At 43.3% G+C, this 23263-nt stretch overlaps 1 protein-coding gene and 1 long non-coding RNA gene across 2 annotated transcripts; both read left to right on the plus strand.

Moving 5' to 3' along the window:
• The first annotated feature begins 1668 nt into the window (after positions 1–1668).
• LOC142777380 (BEN domain-containing protein 5-like) lies at positions 1669–4939 on the plus strand. Its single transcript, XM_075881720.1, has 8 exons — positions 1669–2090; positions 2207–2254; positions 2946–2984; positions 3070–3114; positions 3217–3294; positions 3379–3416; positions 4094–4313; positions 4782–4939. The coding sequence occupies exons 1-8, from the start codon at positions 1820–1822 to the stop codon at positions 4922–4924; spliced, it is 882 nt and encodes a 293-aa protein (XP_075737835.1). The 5' UTR covers positions 1669–1819; the 3' UTR covers positions 4925–4939.
• Positions 4940–6168: 1229 nt separating this feature from the next.
• Positions 6169–6812, plus strand: LOC142777382 (uncharacterized). The gene is made up of 2 exons (XR_012888063.1): positions 6169–6304; positions 6400–6812. It is a non-coding gene; the product is annotated as an uncharacterized LOC142777382 (long non-coding RNA).
• The last annotated feature ends 16451 nt before the right edge of the window (positions 6813–23263 follow it).

Genomic DNA, 23263 nt, shown 5'->3' on the forward strand with positions numbered 1-23263 from the left:
TGTCGAGTGCCTCTTGAATTACTAATAAACTTCATGATTGTGAGTATTGACAATTCTCATTGTTTAAGCCCAGCTTTAGCCCTGTCTCTGGGTGTAAACATTTTGTATTATAAAAAAAAGAAGAGAAAGTGTGCGCTGTTGTACAGTACAAGGTTTAATGTGCACTGGGTTGGTCAAATGTTCCCAGGCAGTGCTGTCATAAGATTACAAGCGTAGCAGCCTGGGAACGTTTGAGCACCCCTTTATATTTGAACACACCTTGTGTGTTCAGGGTGCATGCAACTCTTCAAAATTCCTCCCTTTTTTCTCTGTATCCTTTGTACATGTATGTTTCCAAATTAAATAACAATAAAACCATTGAAATAAAAAAGAACATATTCGAAGCCTAAAAGTCTAGGAATTTGTCTATGAGCTGCTTCTTTGTGCTTAGGCAGCAGTGTAGATTCACCAAACTTCATTTCAGCACCAATATGCTTTGTTCTTCAGGGCATTAAAAATATGAAACACTGTTAATGAAGCGATAGACACCTACTGTGGCTTAGGTGCTGGCTCCCTTCTGGTGTTGCACTGTTTTCTTCACGACATTTTTTATTGTTCATTTCCCCACCTGTACGTCAACCTTGTCGTACATTGTCTCTTTCTCGACTTATCTCTCTGCTTCACTATGTCTCGTGCATTTATGCCACAAAATTGGTTTCCCCATCATGTGAGCAGCATGTTAAGTTAGTATACTCCAACGAAGCAAAGCCTAGTTTATGCTTAAAAAGTCTCCGCAGCTAATCTGAACATTTTTTGTGTGTAGTGAACTACTTCTTGTGGAATAAAGGCTTCACTATCACAAGCACTATGTTCATTATAATATAAACTTATTAGAACTAGTCAGAATGTTGAAATGCAGAGCACCCACAAAAATATTCTTTGGATATCTTCTTTAGTCCTTCGAAAACCCAAGACACTGCCTTGAATTCCCTTGACTTTTGTTTTTTGAAACCTGTATAAACAGTCTCTACGTCATATTTCTCTATACTACATCTTAATTGCTCAATGTATTGGCACACCACTTTCAAGTACAGTAAAGTCTTAGTTATAATCAGAAGATACAAGCCTCATGATTGAATGTTTCGGCTAGTTAGAGTTCTCAGGAAACCACGAAGTGGACCACCACTATAATCAGTTCAAGCAGCTGAGAACCGTCCGGTATTGCCTAATGGTCCCAGCAGCATCCCAGGGTGAAACCAGTAGCCTGCTTGAACCAGTACAGAAAACCAGCAAGCATCCTGCTGGTACCAGTAGAGCCAGCAGACAGGGTACTGGTCCCAGTAAAGAACCAGTAGGCACCCCACTGGAACCAGCAGAAAACCAGTAGGCACACTGCTGGAACCAGTACAACCAGCAGGTAGCTTGCTGGGACCATCAGCAAACCAGTAAGAACCAGTAGGCACTTTGCTGGAACCAGCAGAAAACCAGTAGGCACCCTGCTGGAACCAGTACAACCAGCAAGAAACCAGCAGATTAACTGCTGGTTCCATCAAAAACCAACAACTCCCAACAGAAAACCAGCAGGAAATTTTCACCTGGGTAGTGCACTGTACTATAAAAGAAGCATTTTTTTTTACTGAAAGCAAAACCCTCATGAGACCCTTGAAGGCTACAGCTAGGGCACAATAAATAGACAGGGACAACAGAAGAAAGCACAAAGTGAAGCGCCGATACTTGTGTTGCTTCTGTTGTTCCTGTCTATTGTGCACAGTAGCCTTCAAGATGCAATACCAACTAGCCCACCAAGCCATCCTAGTGAATTCATGAAGTCATTTTTTGCATGATGAAATTTCAGCCAAGGAAAGGGACAGACACTCCGTCGGACAGCGGGTCCTCCGATAGTGATGAATTGTGCCCAAAAAGTGAAATTCTTCAAATGAAGAAGAAGAAAGACGTGTGGAAGGCGAGAACGAAGGCGCTGGTGGTTAAAGAGCTTGAGAAGGACAGAGACATGTGGAAATTGCGTGCTGAGGAGCTGCAGCACGACAACCAGTTTCTAAAGCAGCAGGTTGCAAGCCTGCAGAGATCCCTTGAAAGCAAGCTTTTCAAGCGTAAGAATGCTTTTTGCTCTGCATTATTTACTTGACAAAAGCTCCATGTATAATGATTACATGACAACTCATGTGCTACATAAAAACTTGTGCACCCTTTTTTTGTGTACATGCAGTTGCAGTAGAACAAGACCGGGTGCCTTGCAGTCGGGGCATGTTGTCAGGTTTGTTTCCCCATAAGAACTGCATACACCTATGCTCTTGAGTAAATGCATCAGTTCCATATTTCACTGGGACAGTAATATAGCATACTTTGACCTGTTTAATGAAGTCAGCTTTTTTATTATTTATTTATTCATATTTTGTCTAAGCAACTCGCTCAGTAGTATGTGCAAAGTAAAGGTTATAGAGATTTGGCTTTACTTGATGAACTTGCCGAACGAGTTCAAAGAGTGCTGCACTTTTTATTTGTTTTGAAAAAGTGCCCGCCAAACACAGCATGAATTAACTTTGGAGTGTAAGTTCAGCTGTTCTGCAGTAAGATGGCAGCTTCAGTCAGTATGTAATATAGAAGATGCTAGTGCCATGATAATGAAATGATGTTGGTTCTTTGAAAGTGGAGGTGGATAGATGAAAGTAAAGTTTGAACTGTAAAACAGAGTAGCCAATCGAGAAAACCTCGAACGAACAAAATTTTTCCTTGGTATGGTTTATCGCTATGTTACATTGTGATTTTTGGTTTGAAAGTCCGAAGTGAATTGACTTGGAGATGTGCACCTCATCGTAGCTTTTAGAAGCAGCCAATGCTCTAAGGCACGCTCTGACTAGCATGAAGCTTTAAACAAAAGCATCCAGATTTAACAGGCTTGAGGGGTTGAAATCTAAACTTTTACACCTGAATCATTTTTATTACAGCACATTCTGAGACAGATGAAGGAGAAAGCTTCGTCGGAAGTGAGTACTTTGCTTCTTTTATAATACTTCCCTGCATTTCAAAACTGGAGTGACAGTTACTGTCACTATATCTTTGTAACTTTAGATCTGTTGATTATGGACAACATGGCCTGCAGTGAACGTGTTCTCCGTAAGTAACAGCTCTGGTTTCATAGACAGTAAACTTTGTTTCAATTAGAGCAAGTTGTGCACCAAGATAAGCCATTTTTGAATAATTCTAAATGTTGCGTAGCACCGTGCTCATCTACTGCTGTAGAACCAGAGGAAAGGACAAGCACTGTTGGTGGAGAAAAGAACACTACACATCCAGGTCAGCTCAGATGTCACCTCAGATATTCTGACAATAATTTTTTTTTTTTTGTGCCATGACAAGGACCTGATATCTTTCTTGCAGGCCCAAATGGAGATTTCATTTATATGGAAGATGGCTCTGTAAGTAATTTGCTCGAAATTTAATGTCACTGTCTGCAGCTGCTTTTCATGCTTAACCGTTTTTTTTTCTATTGGTAGTCACAGCTACTCTATAGATCTAGGTGGTATAGTTAATTACGAAAGCTTTCTTAAAGCTTCTTGCTTGCAGCATGTTTACCATTTTTATTTTTTTAGCATGCTCAAGTCTTCAGTTTTACTCAGTGTACTTTTTGAGAGAAGTATGAATACCGTTGGGACCAGCACACAGTTTTTCTTTTTTATTATCAGCAATAGCAAGGTGTACAGTGCTGATCACACCTGTCTTGAGCACCTGAGCAGTGCTGTGTGGATGAAATATGGCAAAATTCTAAAGCAGATACTCAATTTCACTGATACTTCTTGCATTCATGTGCAGTTGAATATACTAGATGAACCGCACAGGCTCAAAAGCATTGTCTCTAACAGAGTAACCAATAACATTTTACTGCATTTGATTTGCAGCACACCACTTGTGCACCATAGACAAGTGTGATAGACTGTACATACTATTCATGTGCTACATCGTTGTGTTGTGCCAGGTGCATTGGTTAAACAATTTGTTAGTTTTGTTGTATGTTTAGCAGAAGTAACATGCAGCATTTTTTGTTTCATTGCTCCTTACAGTAGGGATTTTCCTCCATTATTTTGCTTTTTCACAGTTCCATTTGACGAAAGGCGTAACAATAAGTGGTGTGTGTGCAAAAAAAATATTTGGGAACAAGAAGGCTACCTTGGTGGTGAAGGATGCTGCCCACGCTATATGGGGAAGCAACGTTCTTGCATCTAGGAGCGTCACAGGGACCGTTGGCTCCAGGAAGAGAGCATTGGGGGAGCAGCCCAAGCAGCCGCTGACACCGGAGAAACTTCTTGTTGTGTCAGGTACAACTAGCATGAATAGTTTTCCACAGCGCATGCAGGAAGTCATCTTTACACAGCCTGGCAGCATGAACGAAAATGAAAGAGTGAAATTCATGCTGTTTGCTTTGCGAGTTGTCAAAACAAAATTTTGGTATATAGGGTGAACAGAAGTTGCACTTTGTACTGGAAATATGGAAAGATATCTCTGAGTTTGGGTTAAATTTGATGGGGTGCATGGTAGGCTCCTATGCTCAACTGACAATCTGTTGCACATGAAACTGTGCACCAAATTTAACTGCCATCAGCTGCCGAACAGGACAACTTGGGTTTTGTGGAGCTTGTGAAACTAAGTCATGCACATTCCTAATCCAGTGATGTCGGAGCTTTAGTGCTCAAACCCAAGCTCTGCCTCTATGGTGTGGCAGTTGTCGTTGCCGCAATCACTACTTTTTGTTGTCTAATGCTCAAAATCGACTCGTCTGTTTGTAGAAACACTCAAGCACTGGGGACAGCAGAAAGACGTCAACACTGCTGACACGGAAAAAAATCTGCCCAGGATCCTGGCTGAGAAGATCCAAGATCTCCTGAAATCGAAAGTGCGCAAGCAGATGTTTGACGATCAAGCACAATAAATTCTTAAACACTAAGGCTGTTTGTTTAACGCCCAATGCATGCTGTTAACTTGGCACAGGAATGTAGAACGTGCAAGTTACAATAAGCACTGACTTACTAATCGAATGGCACAACCATCTGGATAGCCATAAAAGTTATGTGCTTGTAACCCTAAAGTTGCTAAATTGGGCAGAAACATGCATTTGAGTTCGTTTGGGCACCACCTTGTTGATTGGGGGCGTCCTCCATCTCGGTGAGTAACAATTTTGTTGCATGTATGCAACCCTGAGCTGAAACCAGTAGCTGCTGGTTTCGGATACTGGTTTCAGTGACTGGTTCCATCAGCTACTGGTTCCATTACCTACTGGTTCCAATACCTACTGGTCCCATCACCTACTGGTCCCATCACCTACTGGTCCCATCAACTACGGGGAATGTGCTAATAAACCATCAATACTGGAACCAACAGAAAACCAACAGGAAATTTTCACCTGGGGATATGGGATGGACATCATTTGAGGGCAGAGAAGCTAGCAGGAAGATAAAATTTGAGAAGCGATTGAGAGAAATGGGGGAGGAGCGTTGGGCTAGGAGGGTTTTCAGCTACTTGCACATAAAAAATGTCGATACAAAATGGAGGAAGCGAACCAGAAAATCGACGGGTAAATACTTACAAAACAGTAGAGGGCCAAACCAAAAAAAACTATCAGTTAAGAAGAAGGTGAAGGAAACGGAGACTGACATATGGGGCATTGGCATGAATTAAAAGCCTGCACTATAGATCTATCGAACTTTAAGCGGGAAATTGCCAAGGAAAAGATCTATGATAATACTCGGGGTATAGTTCTCTACTATTTGAGGCCAGGACAGGATTATTGCGAACCAAGACATATCGGGCCAAATACGAAGGGGTAGATACGGTATGCAGTGCGTGTAGAGAGGAGGAGGAAACTGCGGAACACTTGATAATGTCCTTTAAAGGGCTTCACCCTATAGTTCAGGAGGATGGCGTAGAGTTTTTCAAAGCACTGGGGTTTAGAGACAGGGAGGGCAAAATAGACTTTAAGCGTGTAGAATTAACTAGAAGGAGGTTATCTGATTAGTGGCTAAAGTCAAGGCACGAGTGAAAATTAAACCCTTCACTGCAGAGCACCGGTCCTCAGCTTCTCTTTTTAAAAGAATAATAAAAAAAGATAAATCTAATGGTTGGTTAATAAGTGTTACAGCTAGGTGGCGCTAGTTGCCACCCATTCTAAAGAGTACAGCCACATAGATGCATTCATCCACGCAAAGCTGGCGGTACCCTACTGGCGGTGAACATCCGCGTGCGTTGCTAAGTTTCTGAATCCGTGTTTTCATCAGAATTTAAGTTCATTCGTGCTTCTCGCAGGCTTTAACAGGTATGTATCCCGAATGCAGTCTATCTGGCAGTGGTGCCGGTGCGAAAAATGCATTTGAATTTGTTAGTACTCGTCATTTTTTTTTTCTATTTCAGCCTTTCGCAACCACCTGCTCCGCTGCCCCAGCATGTCGTGCTGTTGCGTACCGCCGTGCAAATTCAGCGGAAAGAACAACGCTAACGGGCATTCGTTCCATGAAATACCAGCTGCCGGTGGTGTGCGGGAAAGGTGGCTTGCTGCGATGAGGCGGGACAATTGGTCGCCTAAAGCCTGTTTCACATGCCGCGATTGCAGCGAAAAAAATCGTTCCATTCGCTCTGTTTGCAACTGCCGCTAATGGCGGTTTCGTTTCACATGGACCGCGAATGGTCCGCGATTTTAGCTCTGCGACTGGAGCGGCGAGTTCTTGCCACCCTTCTTTCTGGCCAACTCCTCCACTATTTAGGTGCCTGCCGCATGAGAAAAAAAAACAGCTGCCACACCCTTTTCCTCCTTTATTTTAGAATGTTGTCGGTCGCTAGCTTCACCTGTGGTGGATGGTGCAACAACGCAAAACCTTGCATAGCCTCCGAAATAGTGGTGTACAGTTGCCAGTCTCAAACAACTCTCGACTAACGCTCCTCTATGGGCCGCAGGTGAAAAAAGCTTAGCTGGTATCGCCCGCCGCGATGGATGGATAGATTAGATGGATTGATGTGGCTATACCCTTTAGTTCGGGCGGCGGCTAACGCCACTTAGCCGCAATACTTAGTGAACCACCAACTAGATTTATCTTTTTTCCTTTTAATTAGTGAAGTATAGGACTGGTACTTTGCAGTGAATGGTTTAATTTTCATTCGTGCCTTGACTTTAGCCACCAATCTGATAACCTGCTTCTAGTTATTTCTACCCCCTTAAGGTCTATTTTGCCTCCCCCACCCCTTGTCCATAAACCCCAGTGCTTTGAAAAACTCTGCGCCATCATCCTGAACTATAGGGTGAAGCCCTTCACAGAACATTATCAAGTGTTCGGCAGTTTCCTCCTCCTCTTCACATGCACTATACCGTGTGTATACCCCTTCGTATTTGGCCCGATATGTCTTAATTCGCAATATTCCCGTCCTGGCCTCAAACAGGCCTCAAACAGTAGAGAACTACCCCGAGTATTATCATAGATTCTTTCCTTGGCAATTTCCTGCGTAAAAGTTCGTTAGATCTCTAGTGCAGACTTCTTAATCATGCCAATTCTTCACATGTCAGTCTCCGTTTTCTTCACTTTTTTCTTAAACGATAGTTATTTTTGGTTTGGCCACCTCCTATTTTCTAAGTATTTACCAGTCAATTTCCTAGTTCGCTTCTTCCTTTTTGTATCGACATACTTTATGTACAAGTAGCTGAAAACCTTCCTAGCCCAACGCTCCTCCCCCATTTCTCTCAATCGCTTCTGAAGTTTTATCTTGCTGCTAGCTTCCCTGCCCTCAAATGATGTCCGTCTCATATGAGCTTGTATTCCCTGATTTGATGTATTCCCGTGAGCTCCTAAAGCAAGCCTACGTATTCCGCGTTGCTTAATTTCTCTACTCTACTCGTAGAGAAGGCCGACGGCCGCTTCCCATTGTACTGCGCTCCTTCGCCCAGGCCCAATCTATTTCAACGCCTCCTCTAAGAAGATGCCTGCCGCATGAGAAGAAAAACAGCTGCCACAGCGCCCTTTTCTTTCTTCATTTTGAAAACGTTCTCGGTCGCTAGCGTCACTTGTGTCGGACGGTGCAACAACGCAACACTTTGCATAGCCTCCGAAACAGTAATGCAGAGTTGCAGAAAAAACAACTCTCGACTGACGCGCCCCTATGAGCCGCAGATGAAAAATCCTTCCTTAGCTGGTACCGCCCACCGCCGTGATGGTTGGATGGATGGATGGATGGATGGATGGATATGGCTGTACCCTTTAGATCGGGCGGTGGCTAGCGCCACCAAGCTGTAAAACCTAATGAACCAAAAGTTATATTTATTTTTTTGTCTTAAAAAAGAGTTTGAGGATTCGTACTTTGCAGTGAAGAGTTTAATTTTCACTCGTGCCTTGACTTTAGCCACCAATCAGATAACCTCCTTCTAGTTAAGTCTAGCCGCTTAAAGTCTATTTTGCCCTCCCGGTCCCTAAACCCCAGTGCTTTGAAAAACTCTGCGCCATCATCCTCAACTATAGGGTGAAGCCATTTACAGAACATTATCAAGTGTTCGGCAGTTTCTTCTTCCTCTCCACACACACTGCATACTGTGTCTACCCCTTCGTATTTGGCCCGATATGTCTTGGTTCGAAGTACTCCCGTTCTGGCCTCAAACAGTAGAGAACTACCCCGAGTATTATCATAGATCCTTTCCTTGACAATTTCCCGCTTAAACGTTCGATAGATCTCTAGTGCGGACTTCTTAATCATGCCCATTCTCCACATGTCAGTCTCCGTTTCCTTCACTTTCTTCTTAACCGATAGTTATTTTTGGTTTGGCCACCTACTGTTTTCTAAGTATTTACCAGTCAACTTCCTGGTTCGCTTCCTCCATTTTGTATCGACATTCTTCATGTACAAGTAGCTGAAAACCTTCCTAGCCCAACGCTCTTCCCCCATTTCTCTCAATCGCTTCTCAAATTTTATCTTGCTGCTAGCTTCCCTGCCCTCAAATGATGTCCATTCCATATAACCTTGTACTCCCTGATTCGGTGTATTCCCGTGAGCTCCTAAAGCAAGCCTACCTATTCCACGTTGCTTAATTTCTAATCTTGCTTGAACTTCTGATCTCATGCACAAGACCGCATTGCCGAACGTCAGCCCAGGGACCATGACCCCTTTCCATATTCCTTTCACAACATCATACCTATTGTATTTCCACAGTGCCCTATTTTTCATGACTGCTGCATTCCTGTTACCTTTAGTCGCCACGTATATTTCGTGTTCCCTCAGATACTCGGTCCCATTGCTTATCCATACGCCCAGATATTTGTATTTATCTGTTAAGTGCCAACCACTGGCACGCGTTCGCTCGCGTCTACGCGTCAAAAGCGTCAAATGCGCCTCTCGGCGTCGGCTTCTGAGGGGAATACGCGAGCAGGCGCGAGGGATCAAGCCGGGCTTGATATTTCGCCTCGCGTACGCTACGTCACCACGCGTACAGCGGCGCCAACCAACCAGAGGCCGCGCGCCAACCAACCAGAGGCCGCGCGCCAACCAACCAGAGGCCGCGATGACTCCGAATGCTGTGCCTAATGGCCGCCGCTTCGAAGGCACAGCCGAGTGCTGAAAGCAAGCATGAAAACTACTCCTAACGTTCCTGAATGACCGCTTCGTAATCTATAACTACAACGAAACGACGAACGACTGCGAGTGCTACCAGCGTGACGCGGTTTCGTGCCGAGTTCGAGCGACGCCGACAAATCCAGCGAATACCGGCCGGCTATGCTAGCGCCGGACCCCTGTGCGATCGTCGGCCGAGCGAAAGGAGCATGTCGGTGTTCTTGTGCTTTCATCTGTGACTTTCTGTGCTAAAAACGAGTGCGAACATACTTCGGAGGTTCGAAGGTTTGAGCGTGAGCCCTCGCCTACCGCGGAGGCAATTCAGATCGGTGACATCTGCATCCAGCGCAGGCCTCTACCATCTAGTTCGTATATGAACGAGCACATGCGAGGCACATCGGCTGAAAAAAACTCTACGGTAGTTTCCGTCGCAACATAGACACCATATACGACGACCGAAATATCGCGTAGGTCATACGGAGGAGTTTTTATCTGCACTGTGTTTGTGTTTGTTTTCAACATCAATATTCATCATCGCTGAAAGCGAACCTCGCACTAGCCAACACATTTCCGTGATGTGAAAACGTACGTACTTGTATAAGTGTATTCGCGAATTGTATGACGCGGAAACATTCGTTGGCTTCGGTGCTAATCGTTTTTGTGTGTTGCCAAGCTAATCATAAGCGTGCGCTGGTTGGTAGCAGTGAGATGCGACTTCGTGTCGGGTACCAGCGACGCTGACACATTGGGCTGTCAGCGGTCTCATTTCCATTCACGTACAAGACAGAAACTCGAGCGTGCGTCGCTGTGGTGATCGGAAAAGAAAGTTGCATGATTAAGTGCTGCTGGTATTGCCTGCTATTTCACTTCTCGCTTCTTCTACTTCTGTGCTACGCTCAGTAGCACATACGTTGTTTGGAGGCATTCTAACACACACATTCTTAATTTGTAGTTCATTCTGATACTCATAGCTATAGGCATACAATGGCGCTTCTCCGTCATTTTACAGTTTACTATAACATAACGCGCGATCTGTTTACAGCTGGACAGATAACTGAAAACCTTGTGAGAAGCACCTGATTTGAAATCAGCTGCACGATGACACGATTGTGGGAAGAGAAGATCACCACATGTATGCACAGAATGAATGAAGGTGCACTAGTATGGTACTGCACTTTGTGTAGAAGAAATGCAAAAAGTACCTCATGTGACTTATGAGTCCTTTCAGAGCTGTGCTTGTATTTATCTGTGCCTCCAGACTGTAATGAGCTCAATATATTCGATGGTTCTGAACATGGAATATTTGTATGTGTTTCCAAGGAGTCCTTCATTTCTGTTCGGTTTTTTAGTATATGCATTAACTTGGATTATATATACGCATTCACTTCAGCATATTCTGTGTAGTTCTGTTGGAAAACTTGCCAAAACTTCTGTACGGTGCTCTGGTGCAATCCTTTGATCAGTATCTGTCCCATCAAAAATTTTTGGCATGCTTTATTGCATTATAGTGTATTTTGACAATTAATGACATGCTAAAGCCACAGTGCTTGGCTGTAATCTCAAAACCAATGTCTGTCTCATCAAGAAGTGTCAGATGCATTTTGTAGATGTTAAAGGATATTTAAACTACCAGCAAAGTGCTGAAGTCTTCAACACAGCACTGATCCGCAATCACTACCCAGCTTAGAAGTCATTTGTAGAGTTCTCTAACACGTTCAAATAAAGTTATCAAACACTGGATTGATCTACTTGGTTTGATTCCTAATCCCAGTGTGTCTGACTTTTTGGAGGCACTTGTATTATAATAATGTCCTATTTCTCTCATTTATTACAGGGGTGCACTCAAGGGTAGTGATATTTGTTTACCTTGGCACACTTAATGTGATATTACTGTTTATATCCTTTCATTTTGTATATATGTATGCCACTTTTGCAGTAGCCTCACAGTGAGCAGCTGTATTTGATAATAAATAAATATACCATTCGAAAGTGTTCAACGCTGTGCTCGGTTCCAATCTGGTCGCTAATATCTGTTGCATCGTGATGTGTCGGGTGTATTTATTGCATTGGAGAACATTTTGGCTGCCTTCCATGCAGGGTTCAGTTCCAGTATTATGACTGATATCTGTGACTTCATGAAGAGTTAGACGCGGTTTGTCGTTTTAGAGAATACTTTAACTACAGACAACATCCAGAAGTCTTTCCTACAAGGTTCAGTTGCAGCCCTATGGCCAATATCTGTCTTATCATGAAAACTTCAAGTACAGTTAGTTGCATTAGAGCATATTTTGACTACAAAAAATGCCCAGAGGCATTCTACGTAGTGCTTGGTTCCATTCTTATGACCAGTATCTGTTGTATCATTAAAAGCCAGATGCGGTTTCTTGCATGACAGGATATTTTCATTACGCTTATCATTCAAAGCCCTCTGAACAGGGCACAATTACAGCCTCATGACCTAAATCCGTCACATCATGAAGAGTAGGGTGTGTGTTGTTTCGGCTGCAGACAACGTTCATTTTGGCTGCAGACCATTTCGGCTGCAGACAACGTTCAAAAGCCTTCTATACAGGGTTCACTTCCAATATTATGACTGATAACATTGACTTTATGAACAGTTGGGTGCGGTTTGTCATTTTAGAGAATAATTTGACTAAAGAGAACGTCCAGAAGTCTTCCATACAGGGTTCCGTTCCAATAATATGACTGATATCTGTGACTTCATGAACAGTTCGGTGTCGTTTGTCGTTTTAGAGAATACTTTGACTAAAGATAACATCCAGAAGTCTTCCTTACAGGTTTCAGTTCTATAATTATGACCGATATCTGTGACTTCATGAACAATTGGGTGTCGTTTGTCGTTTTAGAGAATACTTTGACTAAAGACAACGTCTAGAAGTCTTGTATTAAGGTTTCAGTTCTAATATTATGACCGATATCTGTCACTTCATGAACAGTTGGGCGTCGTCTGTCGTTCTAGAGAATACTTTGACTAAAGACAACGTCCAGAAGTCTTGTATTAAGGTTTTAGTTCTAATATTATGACCGATATCTGTCACTTCATGAACAGTTCGGTGTCGTCTGTCGTTCTAGAGAATACTTTGACTAAAGACAACGTCCAGAAGTCTTGTATTGAGGTTTCAGTTCTAATATTATGACCGATATCTGTCACTTCATGAACAGTTGGGTGTCGTCTGTCGTTTTAGAGAACACTTTAACTAAAGACAACGTCCAGAAGTCTTGTATTAAGGTTTCAGTTCTAATATTATGACCGATATCTGTCACTTCATGAACAGTTGGGTGTCGTCTGTCGTTGTAGAGAATACTTTGACTATAGACAACGCCCAGAAGTCTTGTATTGAGCTTTCAGTTCTAATATTATGACCGATATCTGTCACTTCATGAACAGTTGGGTGTCGTCTGTCGTTTTAGAGAACACTTTAACTAAAGACAACGTCCAGAAGTCTTGTATTAAGGTTTCAGTTCTAATATTATGACCGATATCTGTCACTTCATGAACAGTTGGGTGTCGTCTGTCGTTCTAGAGAATACTTTGACTAAAGACAACGTCCAGAAGTCTTGTATTGAGCTTTCAGTTCTAATATTATGACCGATATCTGTCACTTCATGAACAGTTGGATGTCGTCTGTCGTTCTAGAGAATACTTTGACTAAAGACAACGTCCAGAAGTCTTGTATTAAGGTTTCAGTTCTAATATTATGACCGATATCTGTCACTTCATGAACAGTTGGGTGTCTTCTGTCGTTCTAGAGAATACTTTGACTAAAGACAATGTCCAGAAGTCTTGTATTGAGGTTTCAGTTCTAATATTATGACCGATATCTGTCACTTCATGAACAGCTGGGTGTCGTCTGTCGTTTTAGAGAATACTTTGACTAAAGACAACGTCCAGAAGTCTTGCATTAAGGTTTCAGTTCTAATGTTATGACCGATATTTGTGACTTCATGAACAGTTGATTGTCGTCTGTGGTTCTAGGGAATACTTTGACTAAAGACAACGTCCAGAAGTCTTGTATTGAGGTTTCAGTTATAATATTATGACCGATATCTGTCACTTCATGAACAGTTGGGTGTCGTCTGTCGTTCAAGAGAATACTTTGACTAAAGACAACGTCCAGAAGTCATGTATTGAGGTTTCAGTTCTAATATTATGACCGATATCTGTCACTTCATGAACAGTTGGGTGTCGTCTGTCGTTTTAGAGAATACTTTGACTAAAGACAACGTCCAGAAGTCTTCCAGTGCAAGGTTCAGTTGAAATATTCTGACCAATATCTGTCACATCATGAAGTGTCAGGCACAGTTAGTTGCATTAGAGCACATTTCGGCTATGGAAAATGCCCGAAGGCATTCTACGCAGTATTTGGTTCCTATCTTATGACCAATATCTCTTGTGTCAATAAGAACCGGGTGTGCTTTGTTGCATTAGAGGATATTTCGAACACACACATCAACCGAAAGCCTGCTACTCTGGCCTCAATTGTAGTCTTATGACTGACTTAAATCTCTCAGATCATGAAGTTGCAGGCGTGATTATTAAGTTGACTGATATAAAATATGTTGTGTAAATATACTGAAGGTACCAGCATATGCAAGATATTGTTAGTAACTTTGGTAGTGCAGGTATAGAAACCCGGTGGTTTGTAAACCTGATCAGGAGGGCAGCCACGCCTCATTCCCCGCAGAGAGGAGGGGGGGGGAGCTCAATGTCAATTCCATATATTCACATAATAGGGAGGGGGTGCTAAGTCAGCCCTGGGGAGAGGCACTGGGACAAACTTTTGCCCCCCCCCCCCCCCCCCTTAAGGAGAGCCCTGCACACGCCTATGATAGACGTACAGTATGCTAGACGCGAATGTTCATTCGCGGGAGCGGCGCACGCACCGATGTTGATTTCTGGTGCTACCGCTGTAGTTACTTTGGGCACTGAAATGTCAATTACCTCTAAAATAGTCTAAACTGTGGTGGTTGAAGCACTATCAACTTGTTAACGTGTTCTCATATCCTCTGAAACATACATTCCCGCTCCAGTTGAGAACGTGCCGTTCTGTGCTGAACTTGGACAGTTCCAAGCCAAAAGATCAAGCAACATTGCGCATCGGCCTTGGACGCGTGGGCGTCAACGTGGTTGACGCGTGCCAGTAGTTGCACGCCCTTTTCCTCCACAGGCGCGACTAGACGCTTTTGACGCGTAGGCGCAAGCATACGCGTGCCAGTGGTTGGCACTTTAAGTGCCAACCACTGGCACGCGTTCGCTCGCGTCTACGCGTCAAAAGCGTCAAATGCGCCTCTCGGCGTCGGCTTCGGAGGGGAATACGCGAGCAGGCGCGAGGGATCAAGCCGGGCTTGATATTTCGCCTCGCGTACGCTACGTCACCACGCGTACAGCGGCGCCAACCAACCAGAGGCCGCGCGCCAACCAACCAGAGGCCGCGATGACTCCGAATGCTGTGCCTAATGGCCGCCGCTTCGAAGGCACAGCCGAGTGCTGAAAGCAAGCATGAAAACTACTCCTAACGTTCCTGAATGACCGCTTCGTAATCTAGAACGACAACGAAACGACGAACGACTGCGAGTGATACCAGCGTGACGCGGTTTCGTGCCGAGTTCGAGCGACGCCGACAAATCCAGCGAATGCCGGCCGGCTATGCTAGCGCCGGACCCCTGTGCGATCGTCGGCCGAGCGAAAGGAGCATGTCGGTGTTCTTGTGCTTTCATCTGTGACTTTCTGTGCTAAAAACGAGTGCGAACATACTTCGGAGGTTCGAAGGTTTGAGCGTGAGCCCTCGCCTACCGCGGAGGCAATTCAGATCGGTGTCATCTGCATCCAGCGCAGGCCTCTACCATCTAGTTCGTATGAACCAGCACATGCGAGGCACATCGGCTGAAAAAAACTCTACGGTAGTTTCCGTCGCAACATAGACACAATATACGACGACCGAAATATCGCGTAGGTCATACGGAGGAGTTTTTATCTGCACTGTGTTTGTGTTTGTTTTCAACATCAATATTCATCATCGCTGAAAGCGAACCTCGCACTAGCCAACACATTTCCGTGATGTGAAAACGTACGTACTTATATAAGTGTATTCGCGAATTGTATGACGCGGAAACATTCGTTGGCTTCGGTGCTAATCGTTTTTGTGTGTTGCCAAGCTAATCATAAGCGTGCGCTGGTTGGTAGCAGTGAGATGCGACTTCGTGTCGGGTACCAGCGACGCTGACACACTGGGCTGTCAGCGGTCTCATTTCCATTCACGTACAAGACAGAAACTCGAGCGTGCGTCGCTGTGGTGATCGAAAAAGAAAGTTGCATGATTAAGTGCTGCTGGTATTGCCTGCTATTTCACTTCTCGCTTCTTCTGCTTCTGTGCTACGCTCAGTAGCACATACGTTGTTTGGAGGCATTCTAACACACACATTCTTAATTTGTAGTTCATTCTGATACTCATAGCTATAGGCATACAATGGCGCTTCTCCGTCATTTTACAGTTTACTATAACATAACGCGCGATCTGTTTACAGCTGGACAGATAACTGAAAACCTTGTGAGAAGCACCTGATTTGAAATCAGCTGCACGATGACACGATTGTGGGAAGAGAAGATCACCACATGTATGCACAGAATGAATGAAGGTACACTAGTATGGTACTGCACTTTGTGTAGAAGAAATGCAAAAAGTACCTCATGTGACTTATGAGTCCTTTCAGAGCTGTGCTTGTATTTATCTGTGCCTCCAGACTGTAATGAGCTCAATATATTCGATGGTTCTGAACATTGAATATTTGTATGTGTTTCCAAGGAGTCCTTCATTTCTGTTCGGTTTTTTAGTATATGCATTAACTTGGATTATATATACGCATTCACTTAAGCATATTCTGTGTAGTTCTGTTGGAAAACTTGCCAAAACTTCTTTACGGTGCTCTGGTGCAATCCTTTGATCAGTATCTGTCCCATCAAAAATTTTTGGCATGCTTTATTGCATTATAGTGTATTTTGACAATTAATGGCATGCTAAAGCCACAGTGCTTGGCTGTAATCTCAAAACCAATGTCTGTCTCATCAAGAAGTGTCAGATGCATTTTGTAGATGTTAAAGGATATTTAAACTACCAGCAAAGTGCTGAAGTCTTCAACACAGCACTGATCCGCAATCACCACCCAGCTTAGAAGTCATTTGTAGAGTTCTCTAACACGTTCAAATAAAGTTATCAAACACTGGATTGATCTACTTGGTTTGATTCCTAATCCCAGTGTGTCTGACTTTTTGGAGGCACTTGTATTATAATAATGTCCTATTTCTCTCATTTATTACAGGGGTGCACTCAAGGGTAGTGACATTTGTTTACCTTGGCACACTTAATGTGATATTACTGTTTATATTCTTTCATTTTGTATATATGTATGCCACTTTTGCAGTAGCCTCACAGTGAGCAGCTGTATTTGAAAATAAATAAATATACCATCCGAAAGTGTTCAACGCTGTGCTCGGTTCCAATCTAGTCGCTAATATCTGTTGCATCGTGATGTGTCGGGTATATTTATTGCATTGGAGAACATTTTGGCTGCCTTCCATGCAGGGTTCAGTTCCAGTATTATGACTGATATCTGTGACTTCATGAAGAGTTAGACGCGGTTTGTCGTTTTAGAGAATACTTTAACTACAGACAACATCCAGAAGTCTTTCCTACAAGGTTCAGTTGCAGCCCTATGGCCAATATCTGTCTTATTATGAAAACTTCAAGTACAGTTAGTTGCATTAGAGCATATTTTGACTACAAAAAAATGCCCAGAGGCATTCTACGTAGTGCTTGGTTCCATTCTTATGACAGTATCTGTTGTATCATTAAGAGCCAGATGCAGTTTCTTGCATGACAGGATATTTCCAATACGCTTATCATTCAAAGCCCTCTGAACAGGGCACAATTACAGCCTCATGACCTAAATCCGTCACATCATGAAGAGTAGGGTGTGCGTTGTTTCGGCTGCAGACAACGTTCATTATGGCTGCAGGCCATTTCGGCTGCAGACAACGTTCAAAAGCCTTCTATACAGGGTTCACTTCCAATATTATGACTGATAACATTGACTCTATGAACAGTTGGGTGCGGTTTGTCATTTTAGAGAATAATTTGACTAAAGAGAACGTCCAGAAGTCTTCCATACAGGGTTCCGTTCCAATATTATGACTGATATCTGTGACTTCATGAACAGTTCGGTGTCGTTAGTCGTTTTAGAGAATACTTTGACTAAAGATAACATTCAGAAGTCTTCCTTACAGGTTTCAGTTCTATAATTATGACCGATATCTGTGACTTCATGAACAATTGGGTGTCGTTTGTCGTTTTAGAGAATACTTTGACTAAAGACAACGTCTAGAAGTCTTGTATTAAGGTTTCAATTCTAATATTATGACCGATATCTGTCACTTCATGAACAGTTGGGTGTCGTCTGTCGTTCTAGAGAATACTTTGACTAAAGACAACGTCCAGAAGTCTTGTATTGAGCTTTCAGTTCTAATATTATGACCGATATCTGTCACTTCATGAACAGTTGGGTGTCGTCTGTCGTTCTAGAGAATACTTTGACTAAAGACAACCTCCAGAAGTTTTGTATTAACGTTTTAGTTCTAATATTATGACCGATATCTGTCACTTCATGAACAGTTGGGTGTCGTCTGTCGTTCTAGAGAATACTTTGACTAAAGACAACGTTCAGAAGTCTTGTATTGAGGTTTCAGTTCTAATATTATGACCGATATCTGTCACTTCAAGAACAGTTGGGTGTCGTCTGTCGTTTTAGAGAATACTTTGACTAAAGACAACGTCCAGAAGTCTTGCATCAAGGTTTCAGTTCTAATGTTATGACCGATATTTGTGACTTCATGAACAGTTGATTGTCGTCTGTGGTTCTAGGGAATACTTTGACTAAAGACAACGTCCAGAAGTCTTGTATTGAGGTTTCAGTTATAATATTATGACCGATATCTGTCACTTCATGAACAGTTGGGTGTCGTCTGTCGTTTTAGAGAATACTTTAACTACAGACAACATCCAGAAGTCTTTCCTACAAGGTTCAGTTGCAGCCCTATGGCCAATATCTGTCTTATTATGAAAACTTCAAGTACAGTTAGTTGCATTAGAGCATATTTTGACTACAAAAAATGCCCAGAGGCATTCTACGTAGTGCTTGGTTCCATTCTTATGGCAGTATCTGTTGTATCATTAAGAGCCAGATGCGGTTTCTTGCATGACAGGATATTTCCAATACGCTTATCATTCAAAGCCCTCTGAACAGGGCACAATTACAGCCTCATGACCTAAATCCGTCACCTCATGAAGAGTAGGGTGTGCGTTGTTTCGGCTGCAGACAACGTTCATTTTGGCTGCAGGCCATTTCGGCTGCAGACAACGTTCAAAAGCCTTCTATACAGGGTTCACTTCCAATATTATGACTGATAACATTGACTTTATGAACAGTTGGGTGCGGTTTGTCATTTTAGAGAATAATTTGACTAAAGAGAACGTGCAGAAGTCTTCCATACAGGGTTCCGTTCCAATATTATGACTGATATCTGTGACTTCATGAACAGTTCGGTGTCGTTTGTCGTTTTAGAGAATACTTTGACTAAAGATAACATTCAGAAGTCTTCCTTACAGGTTTCAGTTCTATAATTATGACCGATATATGTGACTTCATGAACAATTGGGTGTCGTTTGTCGTTTTAGAGAATACTTTGACTAAAGACAACGTCCAGAAGTCTTGTATTGAGGTTTTAGTTCTAATATTATGACCGATATCTGTCACTTCATGAACAGTTGGGTGTCGTCTGTCGTTCTAGAGAATACTTTGACTAAAGACAACGTTCAGAAGTCTTGTATTGAGGTTTTAGTTCTAATATTATGACCGATATCTGTCACTTCATGAACAGTTGGGTGTCGTCTGTCGTTCTAGAGAATACTTTGACTAAAGACAACGTTCAGAAGTCTTGTATTGAGGTTTCAGTTCTAATATTATGACCGATATCTGTCACTTCATGAACAGTTGGGTGTCGTCTGTCGTTTTAGAGAATACTTTGACTAAAGACAACGTCCAGAAGTCTTCCAGTGCAAGGTTCAGTTGAAATATTCTGACCAATATCTGTCACATCATGAAGTGTCAGGCACAGTTAGTTGCATTAGAGCACATTTCAGCTATGGAAAATGCCCGAAGGCATTCTACGCAGTATTTGGTTCCTATCTTATGACCAATATCTCTTGTGTCAATAAGAACCGGGTGTGCTTTGTTGCATTAGAGGATATTTCGAACACACACATCAACCGAAAGCCTGCTACTCTGGCCTCAATTGTAGTCTTATGACTGACTTAAATCTCTCAGATCATGAAGTTGCAGGCGTGATTATTAAGTTGACTGATATAAAATATGTTGTGTAAATATACTGAAGGTACCAGCATATACAAGATATTGTTAGTAACTTTGGTAGTGCAGGTATAGAAACCCGGTGGTTTGTAAACCTGATCAGGAAGGCAGCCACGCCTCATTCACCGCAGAGAGGAGGGGGGGGAGCTCAATGTCAATTCCATATATTAACATAATAGGGAGGGGGTGCTAAGTCAGCCCTGGGGAGGGGCACTGGGACAAACTTTTGCCCCCCCCCCCCTTAAGGAGAGCCCTGCACACGCCTATGATAGCCGTACAGTATGCTAGACGCGAATGTTCATTCGCGGGAGCGGCACACGCACCGATGTCGATTTCTGGTGCTACCGCTGTAGTTACTTTGGGCACTGAAATGTCAATTACCTCTAAAATAGTCTAAACTGTGGTGGTTGAAGCACTATCAACTTGTTAACGTGTTCTCATATCCTCTGAAACATACATTCCCGCTCCAGTTGAGAACGTGCCGTTCTGTGCTGAACTTGGACAGTTCCAAGCCAAAAGATCAAGCAACGTTGCGCATCGGCCTTGGACGCGTGGGCGTCAACGTGGTCGACGCGTGCCAGTAGTTGCACGCCCTTTTCCTCCACAGGCGCGACTAGACGCTTTTGACGCGTAGGCGCAAGCATACGCGTGCCAGTGGTTGGCACTTTATCTCTAGCGTGACCTCCTGTATTCTAAGCTCACTACTTTCGTTGTCATTGAAAATCATGACTGCTGATTTTTCCTTACTGAATCTAAAATCTAACCTATCTCCCTCATTACCGCAGATGTCCGTCAATCTCTGCAAAATTTCCTTGTTGTTGGCCATTAGCACTATATCATCTGCGTACATTAATGCTGGTAGTGCCTGATCAATTAGTTTTCTTTGTTTGACTAAAGAGAGGTTGAAGCCCAGTCCACTTCCCTCTAATTTTGCCTCTAATCCTTGTAGGTACATCATGAATAATAAGGGTGACAGGGGGCACCCCTGCCTATAGGCCCCCGTTTTACCTCTGCAGGCTTGGATACTTGTTTTTCCCACTTTATAACTACCTTGTTACCTTTATAGATACCCTTTAAAAGATTAGTGACTACATGTTCCACGCCTAGTGTGTCCAGTATTCCCCACAATTCCTCTTGAACCACGCTATCGTACGCTCCCTTGATATCCAAAAATGCTAGCCACAGGGGCCTGTGTTCCTTTTCTGCTATTTCGTTGCACTGCGTCAGTGAGAACAGATTGTCTTCCAACCTCCTGTGTTTCCGAAACCCATTCTGCAGTTCCCCCAGCACCCCCTCATCCTCTATCCACGCCTGCAGTCTTTCCTTTATAATCTGCATCGCGAGCCTGTAGACCACTGATGTCACTGTTATAGGACGGTAGTTGTTTATGTCAGCTTTGTCCCCCTTTCCTTTATAGTTCATGCTCATCCTGCTAAGTTTCCATCCATCGGGAACTTCACCATCGATTATTATTGTGCTCACTGCCTCTCTCAAAGCCTGCTTAGACTTCGGACCTAATGTTTTTATCAGCCTAATTGGAATGCCATCTGGGCCTGTTGATGTACTACTAGGAACCCTTTTCTCAGCCCTTTCCCACTCTTGTTGTGAAAATGGAGCCATTGCACCACTTGATTCGTCCTTGTCTATTGTGGTGCATAAAGCACTTCTTTGTTGAAATTTTTCTGTCACTTTTGTTCTTATATATATTCAATAGCTTCGTCCCCTTCTAGCCTAGCACCTTGGGCTGTATTTATAAATCTCTGCTTTAGGCTTGTCTCATTTCTTAGGGAGTTTAGATGGTTCCAAAATTTCGCAGCTGCCTTTCTATCTTTTTTATGTACTTCTGCCAGCCACTGAGCTCCCTTCCTTCTAATCTTTTCATTGATCAGAAGGGATGCATCCCTTCTACAGCTTAGAAAGGTTGCCCATTTTCTTTCAACATCATCTGTCGGTTCACCCCGCTGCTTAGCATGTCTGTGTTCCCTAGACGCTTCCTGACGTTTTGCTATGGCTCTCTTAACTTCCTCATCCCACCAACTTTTGGGTTTGTGTCTTCTTTTCCGGGGTGATTTGTCACGCGTCTTAAGCTCTAGCTCAAAGAGTCTAATTAGATTCGTGTATGTCCACACTGTCTTGTTATCCTCCGTGATTACTTTCTCAATTTGTTTAGTGGCTATTTCAATTTGCCTTTCTGGATAAAATTTTTCCTGTAGTTGTTCATCTTGTCTCCTTCCCACTTTCACTGCTCTTCCAAAACTTAGCTTGATACGTTTGTGATCGCTACCCAGACTTCTGGAGCCACGTTCATCTATGTGCATTCCCCTGAGCTTATCATACATCCTATGTGACATCAGTGCATAATCTATCGTCGACTGAAGCCTTCCTACCTCCCATGTTATTTGCCCTTCACACTTCTCGGTACTGTTGCAAATGATCAAATCAAGCCTTTCACACATATCCATGATCATTTTGCCTGTCGGGTCGGTATACCCATCTATATCTTCTATGTGCGCATTCATGTCTCCTAGTATAATTATCTCGCACTCTCTTCCTAACTCCTGAATGTCCTTTGATATACACTCTACCATTGCCTGGTTTTCCTCTCTGGCCTTTGCTCCCGTCCACAAGTACACGAAACCAAGGAGTGTCATTTGACCTGCCACTCTCCCTTTTAGCCATAAATGTTCCTTGCACTCCTGCTTGACCCTTTGCCAGTCTGTACTTTTATGAATGAATGCCCCAATACCACCCCCCTTTCTGCTGCCTTCTGTTCTGTTACAATATTCCCACGCGTAGTCCGGATTGTTCGGAGGTTGTTCCATGTCCCTGAGATGTGTTTCTACAAAACCGTATACCATCGGCCTCTCTTCCCTTAGCTGTTCTTCTATCTCTTCCCAGTTCAGCCTGTTCCTACCACCCTGCATGTTAATATACCCTATGTCTGAATTGGCTCGGCGCTCGTGGCTACGTCTACTTATGCCCCGGACTCTACCTATCTTAGATATTGGTGCCACTTTGGAATCGTATCTGTCCATACCAGCTGTCGAAGAGTCTCCCTGGTTGTTTTCCTCGTTACTAGCTATCCTGCACCCCGAATGGCTCGCTTGCCCCCCAAAATATAGTGTTGGTCGCGAGCGCCACCGCGCGGAGCTTGTTTAAAACTGAAGGCAGGCCAACTTTGCTGGGAGCGCGAGGCATTCCTCAGGCATCTTTCTAGAGGAGGCGTTGTCTATTTCATCAGCTAGGGATC

The sequence above is a fragment of the Rhipicephalus microplus genome, chromosome X, assembly GCF_043290135.1.
Source record: "Rhipicephalus microplus isolate Deutch F79 chromosome X, USDA_Rmic, whole genome shotgun sequence".
NCBI lineage: Eukaryota > Metazoa > Arthropoda > Arachnida > Ixodida > Ixodidae > Rhipicephalus > Rhipicephalus microplus.